Below are 18,732 nucleotides of genomic sequence, written 5' to 3'. Positions count from 1 at the left end.
TTGCCATGTGTTCAACCATTTCAATTATCCTTTTTCAAATGGAAGCTTGAATTTTCTCGAGCAGGTTTCTGCTCTTCTGTACCAAACAGCCCCTTCTTCTAAAAAAATAATAATAATACATATTCATGGCTTAAAGTTTGGGCTTTGAGGAATCTCTCTTTTTTTTTTAAAGAAAAAAAAAAGGTTCTAAAATTAGCCTGCGCTCTTCCTTCTCAGCTGCACCAAGCTGCAACTTGGTGCTCAGGTATTCTTAAAAGTTGGAGAAAGGTGGGAATTGGCACTGGCGACGTTAACGCAAGTCGCCTGTCAGCGCTGCTAACATCGGATGTTTGTGCATTGACAACAGATGGAAATGTCGCCATCTTTCCCCTTTCGCTTTTAGAGTTAGATGATGCTGGGAGGGGGGGGGAATGCGAATGAGAGTCCAGCTAGACATAACAACACTAAATGTAGCCTGAGAATCAAGGTTACTGAGCCCAGAGCTGATAAAGAATTTGGCTAGCTGGAGAGGAAGCCCACGCTTCAAGCTAATTGGGGAATGTGATTTATGACTGTTAATTGGAGGAGGGAATTGTGCTTTGATACGACGTGCCCAGGGGAGGGGTAAATTCAGTTTTTGGCTTCGATTATGTAAGTGCCGACATTCTGCTACTCGAATAAAAGATCCTTTAAGGTCAACGATACCTCGAAGTTCTTTTGAAGAGTTTCATCTGTCGGAACCAGGACATCGCCTATGCATTTTGCGAAGTTTTGCCAACTTCAGTGGGGGACATTTGGGCGCCATTCTGCTCGTACCTGCACATCTACCCTTTTTAGCTGTAAAAGCCTCGAAGCAGAAAGCAGACATGTGATCAGGAAAGATCAAGTCTAGCTCTATATGGTACTACTCAGCTTTGATCTCATTCTTGCTGAGATTGCAAGCCGGGGCATTAAAAGAATCAATAAGGGGAGCTTTAAGATTTTTTTTTCTTCTTCTCACTTTTAGAGAACAATCTTTTTCTCTTTAAGCCTCGGATACCCTTCCTACATATTATGTAAAACGCAGCGTTGGTGGCGATGCACAGGAGAAGCTCGTCAACAAGAATCTAGGCAGATTTCGGGCCCAAAAGGGGTGGAAAATACTTCCTTTTTTGTCTCCAAAATTTTATCTGTACCCAGTCTCTCCCTCCCCCTTTCAGATAGCCCTCGACTTGAACAATTGTTCATTTAGTGACCATTCAAAGTTACAACGGCAATGTAAAAAGTGATCCCCGCGATCACGTGATCAAAATTCGGACGCTTGGCAACTGGCTCGTGTCCACGGGGTCCCTTTTGGCAACCTTCTGACCATCAAAGTCAACGGAGGAGGCCAAATTCGCTTAACGACCGTGTTAACTAACTTAAACGCCGCAGGGATTCGCTTACCAACCAAGGCAGGGAAGGTCGTAAAAGGGTCGCCCAGCTTTTCCTGCCTAAGACAGGACTAGAACTCCCCCTTCGCCACTAGACCAAACGGGCTAAAAATCAATTTCTTTTCTAAAGCAGGACTGTAAATTTTCCCAGGCTGCAGAGAGTGTCGATGAGCTTCTTTGATTTCCTCTTTTAAGGCTGACCGTTAACAATAAAAATGCCAAATACTGTAAAGTGGGGTTTTTTTGGTTTTTTGTTTTTTAAAATGCTTAAAACGTACCTGGTACTTGACAAGCTTATTTTTCGGTCGCCTAATTCCCTTAGAAGTGGCTGCTGTTTCTCCATAAAAGAGTAGATTTTTACGGAAATGGTGACGGTCGGCCTCGTCTTGCACGAAAAATACAGCAATCGGGGTTGTCTGGGTTTTTTTGCAAAATCGTTTCTCCTTTAAAATTCCACTTTGTTTCCCTCGATGGCCGAGTTACTTTCCAGCTCTTTCTCTTGCTGTAAATGAATTTTTTAGTTTTTTTGGGAGGGGGGTGTTTTTTTTTTAAGCTTAAATGCCTCCCTGATGTGGGTGCTCCATCACTGGAGGCTTTTAAGAAGAGACTGGACAGCCCTTTGCCTGAAATGGTATAGGGCAGACATATCAAACACAAGGCCCGGGGGCTGGATCCGGCCCGCGAAGCGGTTTCATGCGGCCCGCGAAGCCATCCTGGAAACAGGGAGGGAACGGCCCCCACTGCCTTGGCCCTGGCGCAGAGACCCTCCTTCTGCCAGAGACCCTCAGATCTGTCCCACTCCTGCCCAGGCCCCCATAGGCACCCTTGATGCGAACGATGTAGAGCTGGCCACGCCCACCCAGTAGGCCATACGCACTCTAGCCACGCCCACCCAGCAGGCCATACACACTCTAGCCACGCCCACCCAGTAGGCCACGCCCACCCTGGCCACACCCACCCGGCCCCCTGAGGGCAACCGCCATGCTGATGCGGCCCTCCATGAAATTGAGTTTGACACCCCTGGGTAGGGTCTCCTGCCTGAGCAGGGGGGTTGGACTAGAAGGCCTCCGAGGTCCCTTCCAACTCTGTTGTTCTGTGTTCAGTTGAAGACCCCCTCCCGTTATATTCTTACTATTCACATCTTAGAAGATGGTTTTAATATGGAGCCAGTTTTCTTTTTAAAAACAAAACAAAACCGTTTGACGAGAAGCCTGTTCAGCACCCTCCCCCTTGTCAGCCTGGTTCAGGTTTACGTTCCCTTCCATTCCCCCCCCCCCCAAGTTGGATCTCAACTTTTGCTGCTGAACCTGGGAATCCGAACAACAGATGGTGCTGTTCCGAATTAAAAGAATTCAAAGCAGGCTCCGTCAGCTGCCAACATGAAACACCCCTTTTTCTTTCTGAAGGAAAGGAGCTCATTATCTAGAGTATTTAAGCCGAGGAGGTATTTAATCTTCCTTAATCATTTGCATTCTTGAGGAGAAGGGAGACCAACGGGGCACCTGTCGTGCCCGGCCGAGGCCCATGGAACGCTCTGGCTTATCATTACTTTGACGAATCTATTTTAATTCCGCTCATGCTGAGCACAATCAAAAGCCCCAGTCCGAAAGTAAGAGAAAATGTTTTTGCAAGCTTCTTATATCTAATTAATTTGATGGCTTTTCCAGTCTTTGTTTTCTATTCCTTCCTCGTCCTGCGGTCGGGAAGGAATAGGAAAATTCTTACGAATCGGGTGTGAAATTCAAGAAGAAGTACAGTATATCCTCTTGCTAAGATGGTAGGGTGGATTTCTGTCCCTCACTTTTATACTGTGCATTATCCTGGAGCTTTTCACTTTCCTGAAACCATCAGCAGGATACAAATGATTGCATTTTTTCTATCTATCTATCTATCTATCATCTATCTCTATCTATCTATCTATCTATCTATCTATCTATCTATCTATCTATCTATCTATCTATCTATCTAATCTATTCTGACTTTGACTACCATTTATCATTTAATCTATCTATATCTATCTAATCATCTCTCTTTCTCTTGTCATTCTATCTTTCTATCTCCATCTATATCATCTCTCATCATCTATCTATCTATCTATCTATCTATCTATCTATCTATCTATCTATCTATCTATCTATCTATCTATCACTATCATCTCTTTCTCTTGTCATCCCATCTCTCATATCTCTCTTTCTCTTGTCCTTCCTATCTATCTATCTATCTCATGTCTCTTTTTCTCTCATCTTTCTCTTTCTCTGTCATTCTCTCATCTCTGATCTATCTATCAATCTATCATCTCTCTTTCTCTGTCATCTCATCTGTCTGTCTGTCTGTCTGTCTGTCTGTCTGTCTGTCTGTCTGTCTGTCTGTCTATCTATCTATCTATCTATCTATCTATCTATCTATCTATCTATCTATCTATCTATCTATCTATCTATCTATCTATCTATCTATCTATCTATCTATCTATCTATCTACAGTATCTATCTATCTATCTATATCTAATTTATTTGGCTGCTATCTCATTTCGAAGCCAGTCTGGGCATTTCAGCACTTATTCAGCTGAGGATCGTGGAGTTTCGTCTCAACCGTGTCAGTCCTACCGTAGGACGTACCCAGAAGTTTCAGCGCCTGGTTCTGAACAAGCAGAGTTGAACAAGCTCTGATGGCAGCAGAAAAGGAAGGGGAGGGTGGGGGAACCCATTAAGCATATTCCTGTTCTAAATCATACTTCTGTTGCCTACATCTAGATATCCTTAAATGCGATGCTGAAAGAGCTCTAATACTTCGTAAGCGTTTTACGTCGGGCCATATTTCAAGGCCTTCGTAAGGAGCCGGCTGGCCTGCCAAGATATAGGATGTGTTGGGAACTCTGCGATCGGTTTACAGCTAGTTCGTGACTTGTGACAATTTTACGCCAGGAAGGCCGTAAAATGGGGGCAAAACTCACTTAAGAAATGCCTCGCTTAGCAACCGAAATCTGGGGCTAGCTTGTGGTTGTAAATTGAGGACTACATATAAAACTCTAGTCTTTTGGTGCACCAAGTTGGGTAATCCCTTGGTTGACTTTGTGTTGAGGAACAAAAGAGACGCCCACCTTGCAAATTGGTGACACCATCCAGGTTAGGATGGTGAATCACCATAAGGTCTCCTTTTGGAGCTGAATTCCAAAAAAAGCATGGTTGATCCTCCTGAGAACTGACGGGAATGGCCCCAATTGGGATTTCTCCATGAATTCCAAGGAGGCCGAAGAGAGTATAGCTCCAAGCGAGGAATAAAAAAAAAAATTTAATAAAAAGGAGAGTATATCGGCATACATTTAACATTTATTCCGCATTTGTCACCGGTTGGAAGCCTTCATACCAGCTGTGGTGATTAAACAGTCTCCCGTTCTGCATTTCCAAGTAGGCATTAGAAATTTAGATAAATAGATTTATGGCTGAGAAAATAGGAAGGTGTTCTCATTTTGATAGCACCCCGCCATCCTACCCTCTGTGTAACCCGAAAGCTTTTTTATGTTAACTTCTTTTTTTTCCTTTCGCCAAACCTGAAATAAATGTATTTGAAATCATAACGTGCCAGGAAGAGCAGGATTTTATCTTTATTTATATCTTTTGGATCGTTATGGCTTCAGCCATTCCAACCGAGAGACTCTGGGTGTGAATAAATAGCACATTGCAAAAAAAAAAAAAAAATCCCGTGAAACTTACAACAGCTAGTACATTTTCGGTGTCAGCCTTAGCTTTGATCGTTTGGTGATGAAGACTGACCCAAACCGGCAGCTTTTAAATGATTCTTGGAAATGCTCAGATAACGATAAGAATATTGGCAACTTGTCTTTGATCAAAGTCAACATTGTCTAAACAATGGTTTGCAAAGGTTTTTACAGGAATCTGGGATTTACTTCCAGCTTCTAGCAAAACAAAACAAAACAAAAATGCCCGTGGGAACAATGGACTTGCTTAAAAATCGGGTGTGGTCATATGGTCACTGCTTAAGGACCAGCATGTGGGGTGAGAAAGGTCATAAAAACAGGGCAAAACTCACTTAAGGAATGCTTCGCTTGACAACGGAAATGTTGGGCTGCGTCGTGGGCCGTAAGGCGAGGACCGCCTGTATCTGCGGATTGTGTTTCACAATATTTGACAAGAGAGTAGTTAAAAGGGAGAAAAAAAGCCTCCCTAATTTGACCGGTTGCGTTGCGCACGACCGTGTTGTGTCACACATCGCTTGTCCATCTGTGACGGAACCAAATGAGCATCCAGTCACTCGTGGTCAGTGGGATTCCAGCCAGGATTTACATGGAAACCTGGCTAGTTACCGCACAACGTGGGAGGCATTTCATTAGCGCCTGGCATCATGGTGGGGGAAAAAAATGACTTACTGATTTCATTGTGGGGGGCCTTGTCCTTTGGGCCGCGTGCCGAACGCAGCGGCGAGGCCCGTCGCATTAATTGATATTTCCGTCCTCCTCGTAGTAGTCACTGCGGATACCTGCAGCAAAGACAAGTGTTCATTTCCTCCTAGTTCATGAATAATGAACCACGGAGCAGGATGCAAAGCATCACCACTTGCTCAGGATCCCAGCCTGACACGCTGAGGCAGCTCTCCTCTCTACTTCTCGCTTTGTGTCCACGGCTTAAAATTTACGAGTTATGTAATACTGGGTGGAGAACAGAGAAGGGAGGGGGGAAAAAACCCAGCCCAGCCTCTTACAGAGTTGCGGTCTACCGACTGGAAGAGATTTTAGTCACCATATTATAAAAAATCCAGAAAGTGGGCAGAGAAGAGCAACAAAGATGATCAGGAGGCTAAAACATAGGAAGGACGGCTGCAGGAATTGGGTATGTCTGGTTTAATACAAAGAAGGAGTAGGGGGGCCCATGATGGCAGCCTTCCAATATTTGAGGGGCTGCCCCAAAAGAAGAGGGGGTCAACTTATTCTCCAAAGCACCTGAATGCAGGACAAGAAACAACAGATGGAAACTAACCAAGGAGAGAAGCAACCTAGAACTAAGGGGAAACTCCCTAACAGTGAGAACAATCAGTCAGCGGAACGACTTGCCACCAGAAGTTGCGGGTGTTCCATCACTGGAGGTCTTTAAGAAGAGGTTGGAGTGCCATTTGTCTGAGATGGTGTAGGATCTCCTGCTCGAGCAAGGGGCTGGACTAGAAGACCTCCAAGGTCCCTTCCAGCTCCGAGGCCCTGTTATTCTACTATTTGCGTGCAGCTAGTCCTCGGTTTCCAAACACGATCACCATTCTGGTTCCAACAAGCAAAGCGGTTGCTAAGTGAGTCAGGCCCACCTCTTTGCCACGGTTGTTAAGCGACTCTCTGCAGTCCTTAAGTGAATCACATGGCCATTAAGAAAACCCAGCTTCCTCCGTCGACGTGGCTTGTCGAAAAGTTGGAAGTCCTCCGGGCCCTCTGCTACCTTGACCGTGGAATGCACGTTCCTTATTTTCCCCCCCCCCCAGACTTTTATTTTTAGGAATGACAGGGTTGGGTGCTTGCGGGGCATAAAATGAGAATTTAAATTGGCCTTTCCAGCTAAAGATCTCCTTTCCCCTTTCCCCGGCCTATTAAAGGCTCCGATAATATATACAATTTCATTTCCTTTCAGGCTGGCTTGTATCTGTTAATGTTACATTGCTGCTGTCCCTGAGACCTGTACTCTTTTATTATTAATAATATAGCAGAGCGATCCAAGAAAGCGTCTCGCAGTTTAGGACAGATGATTGGGGAGGTTTGAGCTGCCTTGTGGGAAAGTCTCAAACTGAAATTGAAGAGGGTATAAAAATTCTAACAGCGCCTGGTAGCTTTGGACGTGGGGCCTTCTGAAAAATAGCTGTAATTTGAGGCAGAAAGGCAGAATATATATATATATATATATATATATATTGAGGCAGAATATATATATATATATATATTGAGGCAGAATATGTATATATATTTAAAAGGGCGCGTCTTCTCCTCCCCATTGCCCGCGATTAAAATTACAGCATTATCTTTAGATGGTTGATTTAAATATGTTTTCTGTAGAGAGGTTGGCACAGCAAGCTAATTCCAAATGTACTTATCGTGGGCTTGTTGAATAAAGCACAAAAAACTGGATTCATTCCATGTTCAAACTCCTCGATATAAGAAAACAAAATTCTAGATTCCTCCTCCTCCTCCTCCTCCTCATTTCTTCACCTCCTCCATTCTTCTTTCTTCTTCTTCTTCTTCTTCTTCTTCTTCTTCTTCTTCTTCTTCTTCTTCTTCTTCTTCTTCTTCTTCTTCTTCATTCTTCTTCATTCTTCTTTCTTTGTCTTCTTCATTCTTCTTTCTTTGTCTTCTTCCTCCTCCTCCTTCCTCCTCCTCTTCCTCCCCCCCTCCTCCTCATGGTTGTAAGTCCAAGCGTACGGGACCTTGGATGGAACATCTGAGAAACCTTCCGAGTATTTCCTACCTCAACAGCATCTTCTTCCAACCAAGCTGTTTACGCCTTTTCTTTCCCAGCTAAATATTTGCCCTCTTGTACCGAAGGCGTAAGACTTATCGCCTTTTCCTAAAAAAAAAAAACTTGAACCAAGAAGGATTGTAAAAGGAACATCTACCCACCTGTTAATTGTTGACAGCTTATCGCAGGGTGTTGTTTTTTTTCCTTTTTTCTTTTTTTTAAAAAATTTCGAGTTTTGCTGCAATCGTTAAATGGCGGGTTTTTTGTGTTTTTTTTTATAACAAGAGCAGATGCCATTTCCTCCCACGTATCAATTAATTTGCGAAATGTTGCTCAGGTTCCCTGGATAATGAAAATGCCGAACGCTTTCTAGTGGCAAAGCAGAGCTGCGTGGAGGGAGCCACGAGTGTAGGCGACAGGCGGAAAAAAATTGCGCGGCCGCCAGCCCTGGCCATTAATTCCTTTAGAAACATTAAAAGGAGGGGGGGGACCCACAGCGGGGGGGGGAAAGACCCTTGAGTTTGCTCTTTGAGTTTGTTTCTTTGTTTTATTTCTAGTTTGTTTAATTTTTCTTTCTTTCTTATTATTTTTTAGACTTCGTTCCTTTTCATTTTAGTTCTTAATTTTTTTTTGGGGGGGGGGAACGATGGACACTTTTTTTTAAAAAAAAATATCCCAAGCCTGTTTTTAACTCAGTTACTGGATGACTTGACACCCCCCCCTTCCTCTGCTGGAAGTTGGTTCTAGGTTTCCGCTACATGCCGTCCTCGTTTTACGGCCGTTTCGCTTAGCAACTGAAGTCACAACGGCACTGAAAAAATGTGATTTCTGATCTTTTTTTCCCCCCACGGTTACAGCTGTGGCAGCATTGATCAAAATTCGGACGCTTGGCAACTGGGAAGTACTTACACGTACGTGTGTGTGTGTGTTTCCATTTGCTAGGACAGCCTTCATGTAAAGCCCCGATGCCAAACTCTTGGGCATTGCGATCCAGACCATGCCACCTGGTCTTTCGTATTTGGACCTTTGTTTTCTTAATCCGGTATATCGTTATTTCTCCAAAGTCATTGTGTTATTTCTGGCTTGGGTTACTTTCAAACAAAGTAGTTCCTTGATGATTGTTTTGGTTTCGCTCATTACAGTTGTACTGGCCTTTCTCCTCCAAGAAGCTTCAGAAGTGAAGAAGCTTCTTGTATGAGAAGCAAAATGTCTTCAAGGAAAAAAACCAAAGTTTTTGTTTTGGTCACCACGATGTAAAAAAGATGTCGAGACTCTAGAAAGAGTACAGAGAAGAGCAACAAAGAGGATTGGGGGACTGGAGGCTAAAACATATAGGGAACGGTTGCTGGAATTGGGGATGTCTAGTTTAATGAAGAGAAGGGTGAGGGGTGACATGATAGCAGTGTTACAGTATCTCAGGGGCTGCCCCAAAGAAGAGGGAGTCAAGCTATTCTCCAAAGCGCCCGAAGGCAGGACAAGAAGCAACGGATGGAAACTAGTCAAGGAGAGAAGCAACCTGGAACTAAGGAGGAATTTCCTGACAGTGAGGACAATTGATCAGTGGAACTACCTGCCTCCAGAAGTGGTGGATGCTCCAACACTGGAAGTTTTTAAGAAGAGACTGGCCAGCCACTTGTCTGAAATGGTATAGGGTTTCCTGCCTGAGCAGGGGGTTGGACTAGATGACCTCCAAGGTCCCTTCCATCATCATCATCATCATCATCATCATCATTATTATTATTATTATTATTATTATTATTATTATTATTATTATTATTATTATTATTATTATTATTATTATTATTAAACTGTCCAGTGGCCTTTTGAAACAAACAAACAAAGAAACCAACAAACTTTTAAGGCAACCGGGACTTGGATGACCGAGAATCTCCATTGCTAGTAGGGATTGATGCAACAAAGTTAGTACTACTTTGTAGTAATAGTAATGGTGGTGGTGGTGGAGGAGAAGGAGACTAAGAGGAGGTGATTGGGAACATCTGCATTTTGACGTCCTAATCTGCTTTTTAAAAGAAGAATATTTGCACCAAGAAATATTCTCTTCCGGGTTTGTAGCTTCTTATTAAAACATCCTGATGAGTTTGGTTGGTTTAATTCAGCCCCATTTGGACGGCAGAGAATCGCTTCTTAAATTTTTTTTTTAATCTCTCTCTTTTTTTTTTTTGGAGAGGCGGCTGTTTTCACATTGAGAATATTATGGATTCTGTAAATAATTTTGAAATGCCAGGTGGTGATATATGGTCTTCTAAGCACTTCTTTGATTTATGACCTCTACATTGGGGGCGGCCGTGTGTGTGTGTGTGTGTGTGTGTATGTGTGTGTGTGTGTGTGTGTGTGTGTGTAAGCAAGGGAAGCAAATTATAAAGAGCTGGGGGGGCATGTCACCTTTTCCCAGCAGTCCTTAAAACCTCTATTTCCCCCCCCCCAATCAAACTTGATGGATTTTTAAAACAAAAAAACAACGAAAGTCACCCGTTTTAACTCCTCCGAAGAGCTTGGTGCTAAATTTAGACCCGTTTCCGGCAGGCTCCTCTTTTGAACAAGTCTGCCAGGCAAATGGTATCCTGGAATTTGATAACGCTGAGATGGCTAAAAGAAAAGGAAAAAGAGTGATTTCCTCCCCCCCCCCCACACACACACACCAGTTTTCAGCAGCCTTGTGGGTTTTCTGTGCTGGGTCTAATCCAAGATGTTGTGTTTCTAGATAGATAGTCCCCGGCTTACAACAGTTTGTTTGGTAACAACAACAACAACAACAACAACAACAATAATGATGATGATGATGATGATGATGATGTTGGAAGGGACCTTGGAGGTCATCTAGCCCAACCCCCTGCTCAGGCAGGAAACCCTATACATTTCAGACAAATGGCTGTCCAGTCTCTTCTTAAAAACTTCCAGTGTCGGAGCATTCACCGCTTCTGGTGGCAGGCTGTTCCGCTGGTTAATTGTTCCAACTGTCAGGAACTTTCTCCTTAGTTCTAGGTTGCTTCTCTCCTTGGTCCATCCGTTGCTTGACTCCCTCTTCTTTTGAGCAGCCCCTGAGATATTGGAAGACTATTATCATGTCTCCTCTAGTCCTTTTCATCAAACTAGACCAGGGGTAGGCAACCTCGGCTCTTTTATGACTCATGGACTTCAACTCCCAGAATTCCAGCTAACTCAGGAATTCTGGGAGTTGAAGTCCATCAGTCATAAAAGAGCCGAGGTTGCCTACCCCTCAACTAGACCTACCCAATTCCTGCAAACCGTTCTTCATACGGTTTAGCCTCCAGTCCCCAAATCATCTTTGTTGCTCTTCTCTGCACTCTTTCCGGAGTCTCCTAAGCAACTCCTAAGGAATCAAACTACCAAATTTCCTTTGCCACAGGCCAGTTTCTCATTCACCTCGGGACTAAACGTTAAGCAGGACCTCAGCTTTGCAAAACCTGTGTTCCCAAGCAACCCTGTTATTTATTTTGTCCAAATAGGCTGCCTTCCTTTTAGCTGCAGTGTTTTTTCCGCTGGTTGATTGACGGTGGAAAAAGTGAACGTGAAGTTGGCGGAGTAACACGGGGTTGAAAGGTGCTGAGAGGAAGATAAAAACAACTCTGGGTCAAAGACACAGTTTGGAAAAACCTCTGCCTTGTCCTAACGGTGAGGGGTAAACTCATCTGTTCTACAGATTTTTTTTCCACTAGGATTCCAATAGCTTTTTTTTTTTAATCTACGTGCATGGATCTACGCCGCGATCTGAAAACATACTTGTTCGAGCAAGCCGGCCTGGCCTGAGGGGGGATTGGTGGGGTTTTTACTATTTTTATTGGGGTTTTTAGTATGTATTAACTGTATTTTTTAATTGGGCATGTATTTAATTATCTTTTATCTTTTGTAAATTTCTGTGTTTTATTCTTGCCCTGTACACCGCCCTGAGTCCTTCGGGAGAAGGGCGGTATAGAAATATTAATAAATTAAATTAAATTAAATTAAGATCCCCGTTGGCAGCCTCGTCTGCTTCTCCTTGTTTGCAGTTTGGCCCGTTCCCCACTTTTCCCAACATCTGCTAAACAAAAAATGTTGGTTACTGCAGAATTTTCTCTTCCCCCCCCCCCTTTTTCTGCAGATATCGCTCTTCTTTCCCTAAGCAGCTGTTCCCATCGACTGCTAAGTCTCGTTTTCCCAGTGTCGAATTTACACAACCGCCCCTTTGATCTCACGTTATTTTTTTTTTTAAAAAAAAATTGATTACAATTGTCACCCTAGACAAACGGCGGTCTTGTGAGCAGCACCTGAAAGAATTCCCCACCCAGTCCCACCAGCGGTGGAACATTTTGCTGAGTGAAAATGTAGCCTGTGGTAAAAATGACGTGAAAAGATGGTTGGGGAAGGAAAGTTTACAGCAAGGTCAGCTGCGCGTTCAAACCCTGGGGTCTTCCCACCCCAAAATAAGAACACTTTTCAAGATTTGACAAGAGTTGGGCATTTATATGTTTGCCCTGTTCACCGCCCTGAGTCCTTCGGGAGAAGGGCGGTATACAAATAAAATAATAATAATTATTATTATTATTTGCCAAAACTGTCCCCAAAAGTGCGTTTTTTCCCCAAAAGGCCATTGGACTTTGTTTTTCCTTGAAGGCCTTTTGCTTCTCATCCAAGAAGCTTCTTCAGTTCTGACTACGCTCTGTTGAGGATTTTATTGTATGGTGAGTCACCCAGAGTCGCTTTGGTTAGCGAGATGGGTGGCCTATATGGATATGGTGAAATAAAATCAACCAGGATCAGCCGTGGTTTAGACGGGGCATCTAACTGTAGTTAGAGGGGCATCTAACTGTAGTTCAGCTTCAGATGCTGGCTTGCTGCTTACATTTTCACACAGTCCTGCGAAGCTGCCTGAAGGGTGGAATATTAGCACTTGGGAAAGAAGAATAAGAATCATATCTTTATTGTCACTTTAGAAGAGAATAGGAGATGGAAGGGACCTTGGAGGTCTTCTAGTCCAGCCCCACCGCTTAAAGCCGGAGAAGCTACACCATCTCAGACAGGTGATTGTCTACTAGTCTCTTCTTAAAGATCCCCAGAGATGGGGCTCCGGTGTGTACACTAGTCGGGCATGCATTAAAATGAAATTTCGTTGCCTTCGGCTCCCCAAGGGTCACCACCTCTGATAGACACTACGCAACTATGACAATGAATGAATGAATGAATGAATGAATGAATGAATGAATGAATGAATGAATGAATGCAAAATGATGCACGTACCCACATATATATTATAGGACACAGAGGAAACAACAGTCTCGTTTGGGGCTGTTACGTCACGGGAATCTTTAATCAACCGCGAAATACAGCCCTGCAAAATATTTTCGACTCTTGCTCTCTGTACTTCACTTGTGTTTTACTGAATTGGCTGCAGTCTAGGGAATTTGCCTAGGTCCCCAGGGCTAAGAAAAAAAACGTCTCCAGCAGCAAAGGAAGGCCCCCATTCTCTAAACTACAGCACGTGCGGGGCGCTTAAAATAAGATATAAATCGGGTTGGACAAGAACTGCCCATCAGTTTTATTAACTTTGACCTTTTCCCCCCATTATAAAGATGGCTTGGTAAATATTTAATGGGCTCTTCCAGATCTTGACAATGGAATCTCTGTTCCTGGAAGCCCAAGTTGTTGTTGTTTGGGGGGGGGGTGTTCCTACATGATTAACAGACATTGTTTAATCAAGAGGGGTTGGCCACCCAACACCTTCTGTTTTTTAAATAGAAATAATAATAATAATAAAAAAGTTTGAAATCCTTCCACAGGAGAAATTCTGCGGCGACGACTTTAGGAAAGTTGTAGCCAAGTAGAGAGGATGTTAAAAAGCAGAGGTGTCCCCAAAGCTCCCTGCAGTCCAAGGTGTGGTTCCCCCAGTATATGTAATCCTCAACTAACGGGCCGAACGGAGCCCAAACTTTCTGTCACTAAGCGAGACACATGCTAAGTGAGCTTTGCCCCATTTTATGACCTGCCTCGCCACCGTTGTGAATCACGGCAGTGTTAAGTTAGTAAGTTAATAATCAGGCTTCTTCCCCATGGACTTGGCTTGTCAGGAGGGGGCAAAAGGGGATCAGCTGACCCCGGGCCGCTTCAACCGACACAAGCCCGCGCCAGTTGCCAAGCCTCCAATTTTGATCACGTGACCCTGGGGCCGTAAGCGTGGCAAACTGTCACGAATCCCCTCTCTCAGTGCGAGCCCGTGGCCAAGCCTCTTTGAGTTTTGATCGCGCGACCAGGGGGGATCGTGGCAAACGGGCGCGCGGGTGAAAAAAAAACGGTCCGAAGTCACGATTTTCGGTGTGCCGTTGTAACTTCGAACGGTCGTAAGTCGGGGACTGCCTGTCTTTCTTTCTCGTCACGAAGGACCAGAGCTAATCCTCGTCTTGCATCCGTTCGTTTAGCGCCCATTCTAAATTAAAAAGAGAGAGAGAGAGAGAGAGAGAGAGAGAGAGAGAGAGAGACTTAACGAGCGGTCCTCCTACTTAACAACCATCCCCGCATCCCCGCATTCCCGCAGTTGCGTTATCAAATTTCACGCAACTAGGCAACTGGAAAGCATTGTTGACCGTTGTGCGTCCAGGGTTAAGGGAATGACTGTTTGCAGCCTTCCCTGACAGCTTCCTTCCACCCTCTCCTGTTGTGGCATTCCTTTAAATCCCCTTTCCCGAGCCACTGTATGCCTAGGACTAATAACGATCCATTATTTTAATGGTCCAGTTACTTTCCTTCCTCTGCTCTCCAGCTCCAAATTATAATGGCAGACGTCTAATCCGCGCATTATCTTAATTGAGCTTCCGATTGTGAGGTACGTAGAGTTTCAGAAACCGGGACCGCTTAATTTATTGTTTTTAGATTGGTCCAATGGGCCTGCTCCAAGATGAGGGAGGCGCTTTTAGTGGCATATTTGCTGACCCTCGGAGTTGCAATGGGCTTGATTTTCTTCAAATTGGAAGAAAGAAAGACATCTTTGGTGGCGGTGTGGCTGTGTGCGCGCTAAATCTTTGGCCAACAAAATAAGGAATGCGGGGAGAACAAAGTTAGTCCGCTCTCTCCAAGGCATCTAAATTGCTGAGGGAAGAGTCGAGGTTAGCCAAAAAGAACCGGGCATTTCCACAAATGGGTTCGAACTTTGGCTTACGACCGGTCTTCCCAGAAAAAGCAGGCTTGATTTTTTCCTAAGGCGATTCAAGAGACAGAAAGGAAGATTCTTGACCTTCTCAAACCAGGTTTGGGATTGTGGTTAAGCCAACAGCGTTGGAAGCGAAGTTGGAAGGAAAGGGGGGGGGGAAAGTGACAAAATGTACAAGTGGGGAAAAAAAATGGGTCCCCTTGTTAAATTTAGATCTCACTTTGCGGCATGTTTTAGCCTGACACAAATAGCCCTTGACTTACAGCCACAATTGGCAGGACTAGAACTCACGGTCTCCTGGGGATTTGGCCCAAACTCATCCAGGGGAACTAGAACTCCCAGTTTCCCAGTTTCTAGTCTGGTGTCTTAACCAGTAGACCAAGCTAGCTATCCTACTGTTATACTATCATCTGTCCAATAGAAAGCGTTGTTGCTATTGCCAAATCCAAGATGAAAGCAGCCGGATTCTTTACTAGAACTTTGTCCGTCAACCTCATGAGATTCTAATGTTTTTATTCTTATTTCCAGCTACAGTATCACACCGGCCTGGCTTCTAGTCTTCTGAACCAGCAGTCTTTGAAGCGGTCAGCCAATCAGATGGGAGTTTCTGCCAAGCGAAGGCCGAAGGCTCAGCCCACCACCTTGGTGTTACCACCGCAGTAAGTGTCCAGCCTGTGCACGGGGGAAAGGCATTGGAGTGAAATCTGGTTTACAAAAGGAATCCTGATTTTTGTGAGGTCAGAGGTCCTGATGGCTTTCGTCCTGACAGCAGTACTAGAACTCACAGCCTCCTGGTGATTGGCCCAAAGTCACCTAGCTGGCTTTCGTGCCGAAGGCGGGACTAGAACTCACCGCCTCCTGGTGATTGGCGTTAAGTTACCCAGCCGGCTTTTGTGCCTAAGGCAGGACTAGAACTCACCGTCTCCTGGTGATTGGTGTTAAGTTACCCAGCTGGGCTTTCGTGCCTAAGGCAGGACTAGAACTCACCGTCTCCTGGTGATTGGCCCAAAGTTACCCAGTTGGCTCTCATGCCTAAGGGAGGACTAGAACTCACCATCTCTTGGTGATTGGCCCAAAGTCACCCAGCTGGCTTTCATGCCGAAGGCGGGACGAGAACTCACCGTCTCCTGGTGATTGGACGTTTACCTGTCATTGTATTAAAATAATTTAATGTATTTCTTGTGTCTTTTAATAGTATAACATGATAAAATGAATGAAAGAATGAATGAATGGGAGGGAGGGAGGGAGGAGGGAAAGATATGGGAGAAGAAAAGGAAGGAGGGAAAGAAGGAAGGAAGGAAGGAAGGAAGGAAGGAAGGAAGGTCTTAGGTTCTCAATCACTTTTAACACTATAAAGGGCTCCTTCCTTGTGGTGATTGCCTGTTGGGGCCCGAATGAAGACCATCGTCCAGAGGCTCCTGTTGCATTGTGGGATAGGATGGAGCCCCTGTTTGGAAGTAGCTTAGATGGGCAGAGTCTCCTGAGGGCATTCAAGGACACAGTTTCCATTCGTTTTCGGCTTTCCACCTAGCTGCCATCTTTTGCAGACTGACAGATTGCCATGGGTGTGTGTGTATACATCTGTGCACGCACACGCGTGTGTGAATTTTTCAGCCGTCCTCCCCACTCGACAAAGCCAGCTCCGTGCTCTGCTAGCAAGTTTCTCTCCATTGCTCATTATTCTCCATCAGGCTGACAAGAAAAATGGAACGATGGCTGAAATTAAATAATTGCTTAAAACCCCTCGTCTCCCGCCCCCCCCCCGGACTTTCCTACTATGTGAGGAAATAGGTTTTGTCTGGCTGAGAATCCTCCAGTCGGGATGCGATTTAACAAGGAGTCTTTGGCACTTTGCGGGGTGGGGGGGGGAGAGAGAGAGACCCGGAGAAGAGGGAATAAGAGGAAATTTTGTGGGATTGCTTTTTGGTTTCTAGCCCTCTCTTTCGGAGATTTTGGGAGCACCGTGGAAGGTGCGTGATTAGATCTTGAAATTTGACAGCTCACATAACCAGGTTTCATCATAGTTTGAAAACGGGGGGGGGGGGGAAATAGGGCAAGTGCTGCCCACATTTTACGATTAAACAATCTGATCCAGACAAGCAGATTTTCCAGATCTTTGGCTAGCCCCCTCCCTATCTTTTTTTTTTAAAAAAAATATTACGATCAAACATCTTTGTTGACCATCTCCCCGAGGTGACTCTAGCTGGCGTACTGCCATATGATTAAAACACAATATAAACAGTAAACAGAAATGTACATTTAAAATTCAGTTAAGTTTAAAATTCTTTTGGATGGACCGTGGGAGAATAAATTAGGCTCACGTTCACGGATGAGGACTAAATTCGGTCTCTACCATCTGAGATGGATGGATGACATGGAAGGATGGAGAAAGAGAGAGATGTTCAATGAATGAGAGAGGTGACATAAATGGATAGATGGGGGATGGATCAATGGATCAGTTGATCGATAAATGTGTGTGTAAGAGAAAGTAGATGGATGGATGGATGGATGGATGGATGGATAGATAGATAGATAGATAGATAGATAGATAGATAGATGATAGATAGATAGATAGATAGATAGATAGATAGATAGATAGATAGATAGATAGATAGATAGGATTGGTGTGAAGGACAGAGACAGACAGATAGATGGAGGAAGGAAGGAAGAGATGGATGGATGGACAAATAGATATCTCAATTCTGGATTTAAAATATATTTATGTACTTATTTATTTTTTATATAGCCACTAAAGGGCTTTATTTATGAAAGGCAAAATGGAGATTTCCCCTGGAATCAAAATTAATCAAACCTCAACACTGTCAGCTATGTTTAAATGTGTAATTCCTTGAAATGGGCTGAGTCTTCCCCCCCCCACTTCTTTGCTCTTCTCTCTTTCCCCCCCCCCCGCAAAACACACACACACACACACACACACACACACTTTTCTCTCTTTTTGTCTGCAGAGTGAGAGTCGGAAGCAACTTCCCCCTTCAGATTGTAAAAGCGTTTAGAGACCAAATCCACTGGAGAATAGATCCATCCTCTCTTGTTTTATGTCGCTATCCACCTTGAGCTGATAGCCTCCCACTTAATCAAATTTCCCAGTCATTCTGATCAGTTTTATATGCAACAGTCACTCGGATTCCAATAACTCTCTTTTTCAGAAGTGCCAAATTTAGTCATGTAATATGCAAGACGCGCAGCCGTTGGATTGACATGCTTAATTAATTTCGCAACTAATGCTCGTTTTATGTCTGTAATGTGTCATTGGCCGTAATAAAGAATCTCTCTGAGCTTTCCATGGTCATATCAGCCTGAAGTAGATTAATCTATACTGCTAGCAGGTTTTTTTTGCGGGGGGGGGGCAAAGTACAGTTGAGCATGTCAGTAGAAAATGGGAGAATTTCTTATGGATGGATGGAATGGACGGAATAGATAGATTGAAAGAGAGAGAGAGAGAGATGGAGAGAGAGAGAGATAGATAGATAGATAGATAGATAGATAGATAGATAGATAGATAGATAGATAGATAGATAGATAGATAGATAGATGGATGGATGGATGGATGGATGGATGGATGGATGGATGGATGGATGGATGGATGGATAGATAGATAGATAGATAGATAGATAGATAGATAGATAGATAGATAGATAGATATAGATGAGAGAGAGATGCATATAGATAGATGAGAGATATAGATGAATAGATATAGATGGTAAATGAGAGAGAGAGA

General features: G+C 44.0%; 1 protein-coding gene across 3 annotated transcripts in view; it reads left to right on the top strand.

The window, feature by feature from the left end:
• Positions 1–18,732, top strand: part of MED27 (mediator complex subunit 27) — a 73,297-nt gene that overhangs the window by 11,614 nt on the left and 42,951 nt on the right. For all 3 annotated transcript variants that reach the window (XM_081339838.1, XM_081339839.1, XM_081339840.1), the window contains exon 3: positions 15,522–15,652. In XM_081339838.1, coding sequence (XP_081195964.1) covers positions 15,522–15,652 — 131 coding nt within the window. The remainder of the gene's footprint in view (positions 1–15,521; positions 15,653–18,732) is intronic.

The sequence above is a fragment of the Vipera berus genome (assembly GCF_964194415.1).
Source record: "Vipera berus genome assembly, chromosome: 15".
Taxonomy (NCBI): domain Eukaryota; kingdom Metazoa; phylum Chordata; class Lepidosauria; order Squamata; family Viperidae; genus Vipera; species Vipera berus.
Note: the sequence above shows the minus strand (reverse complement) of the source record. Positions and strands in the feature narration are given on the sequence as shown.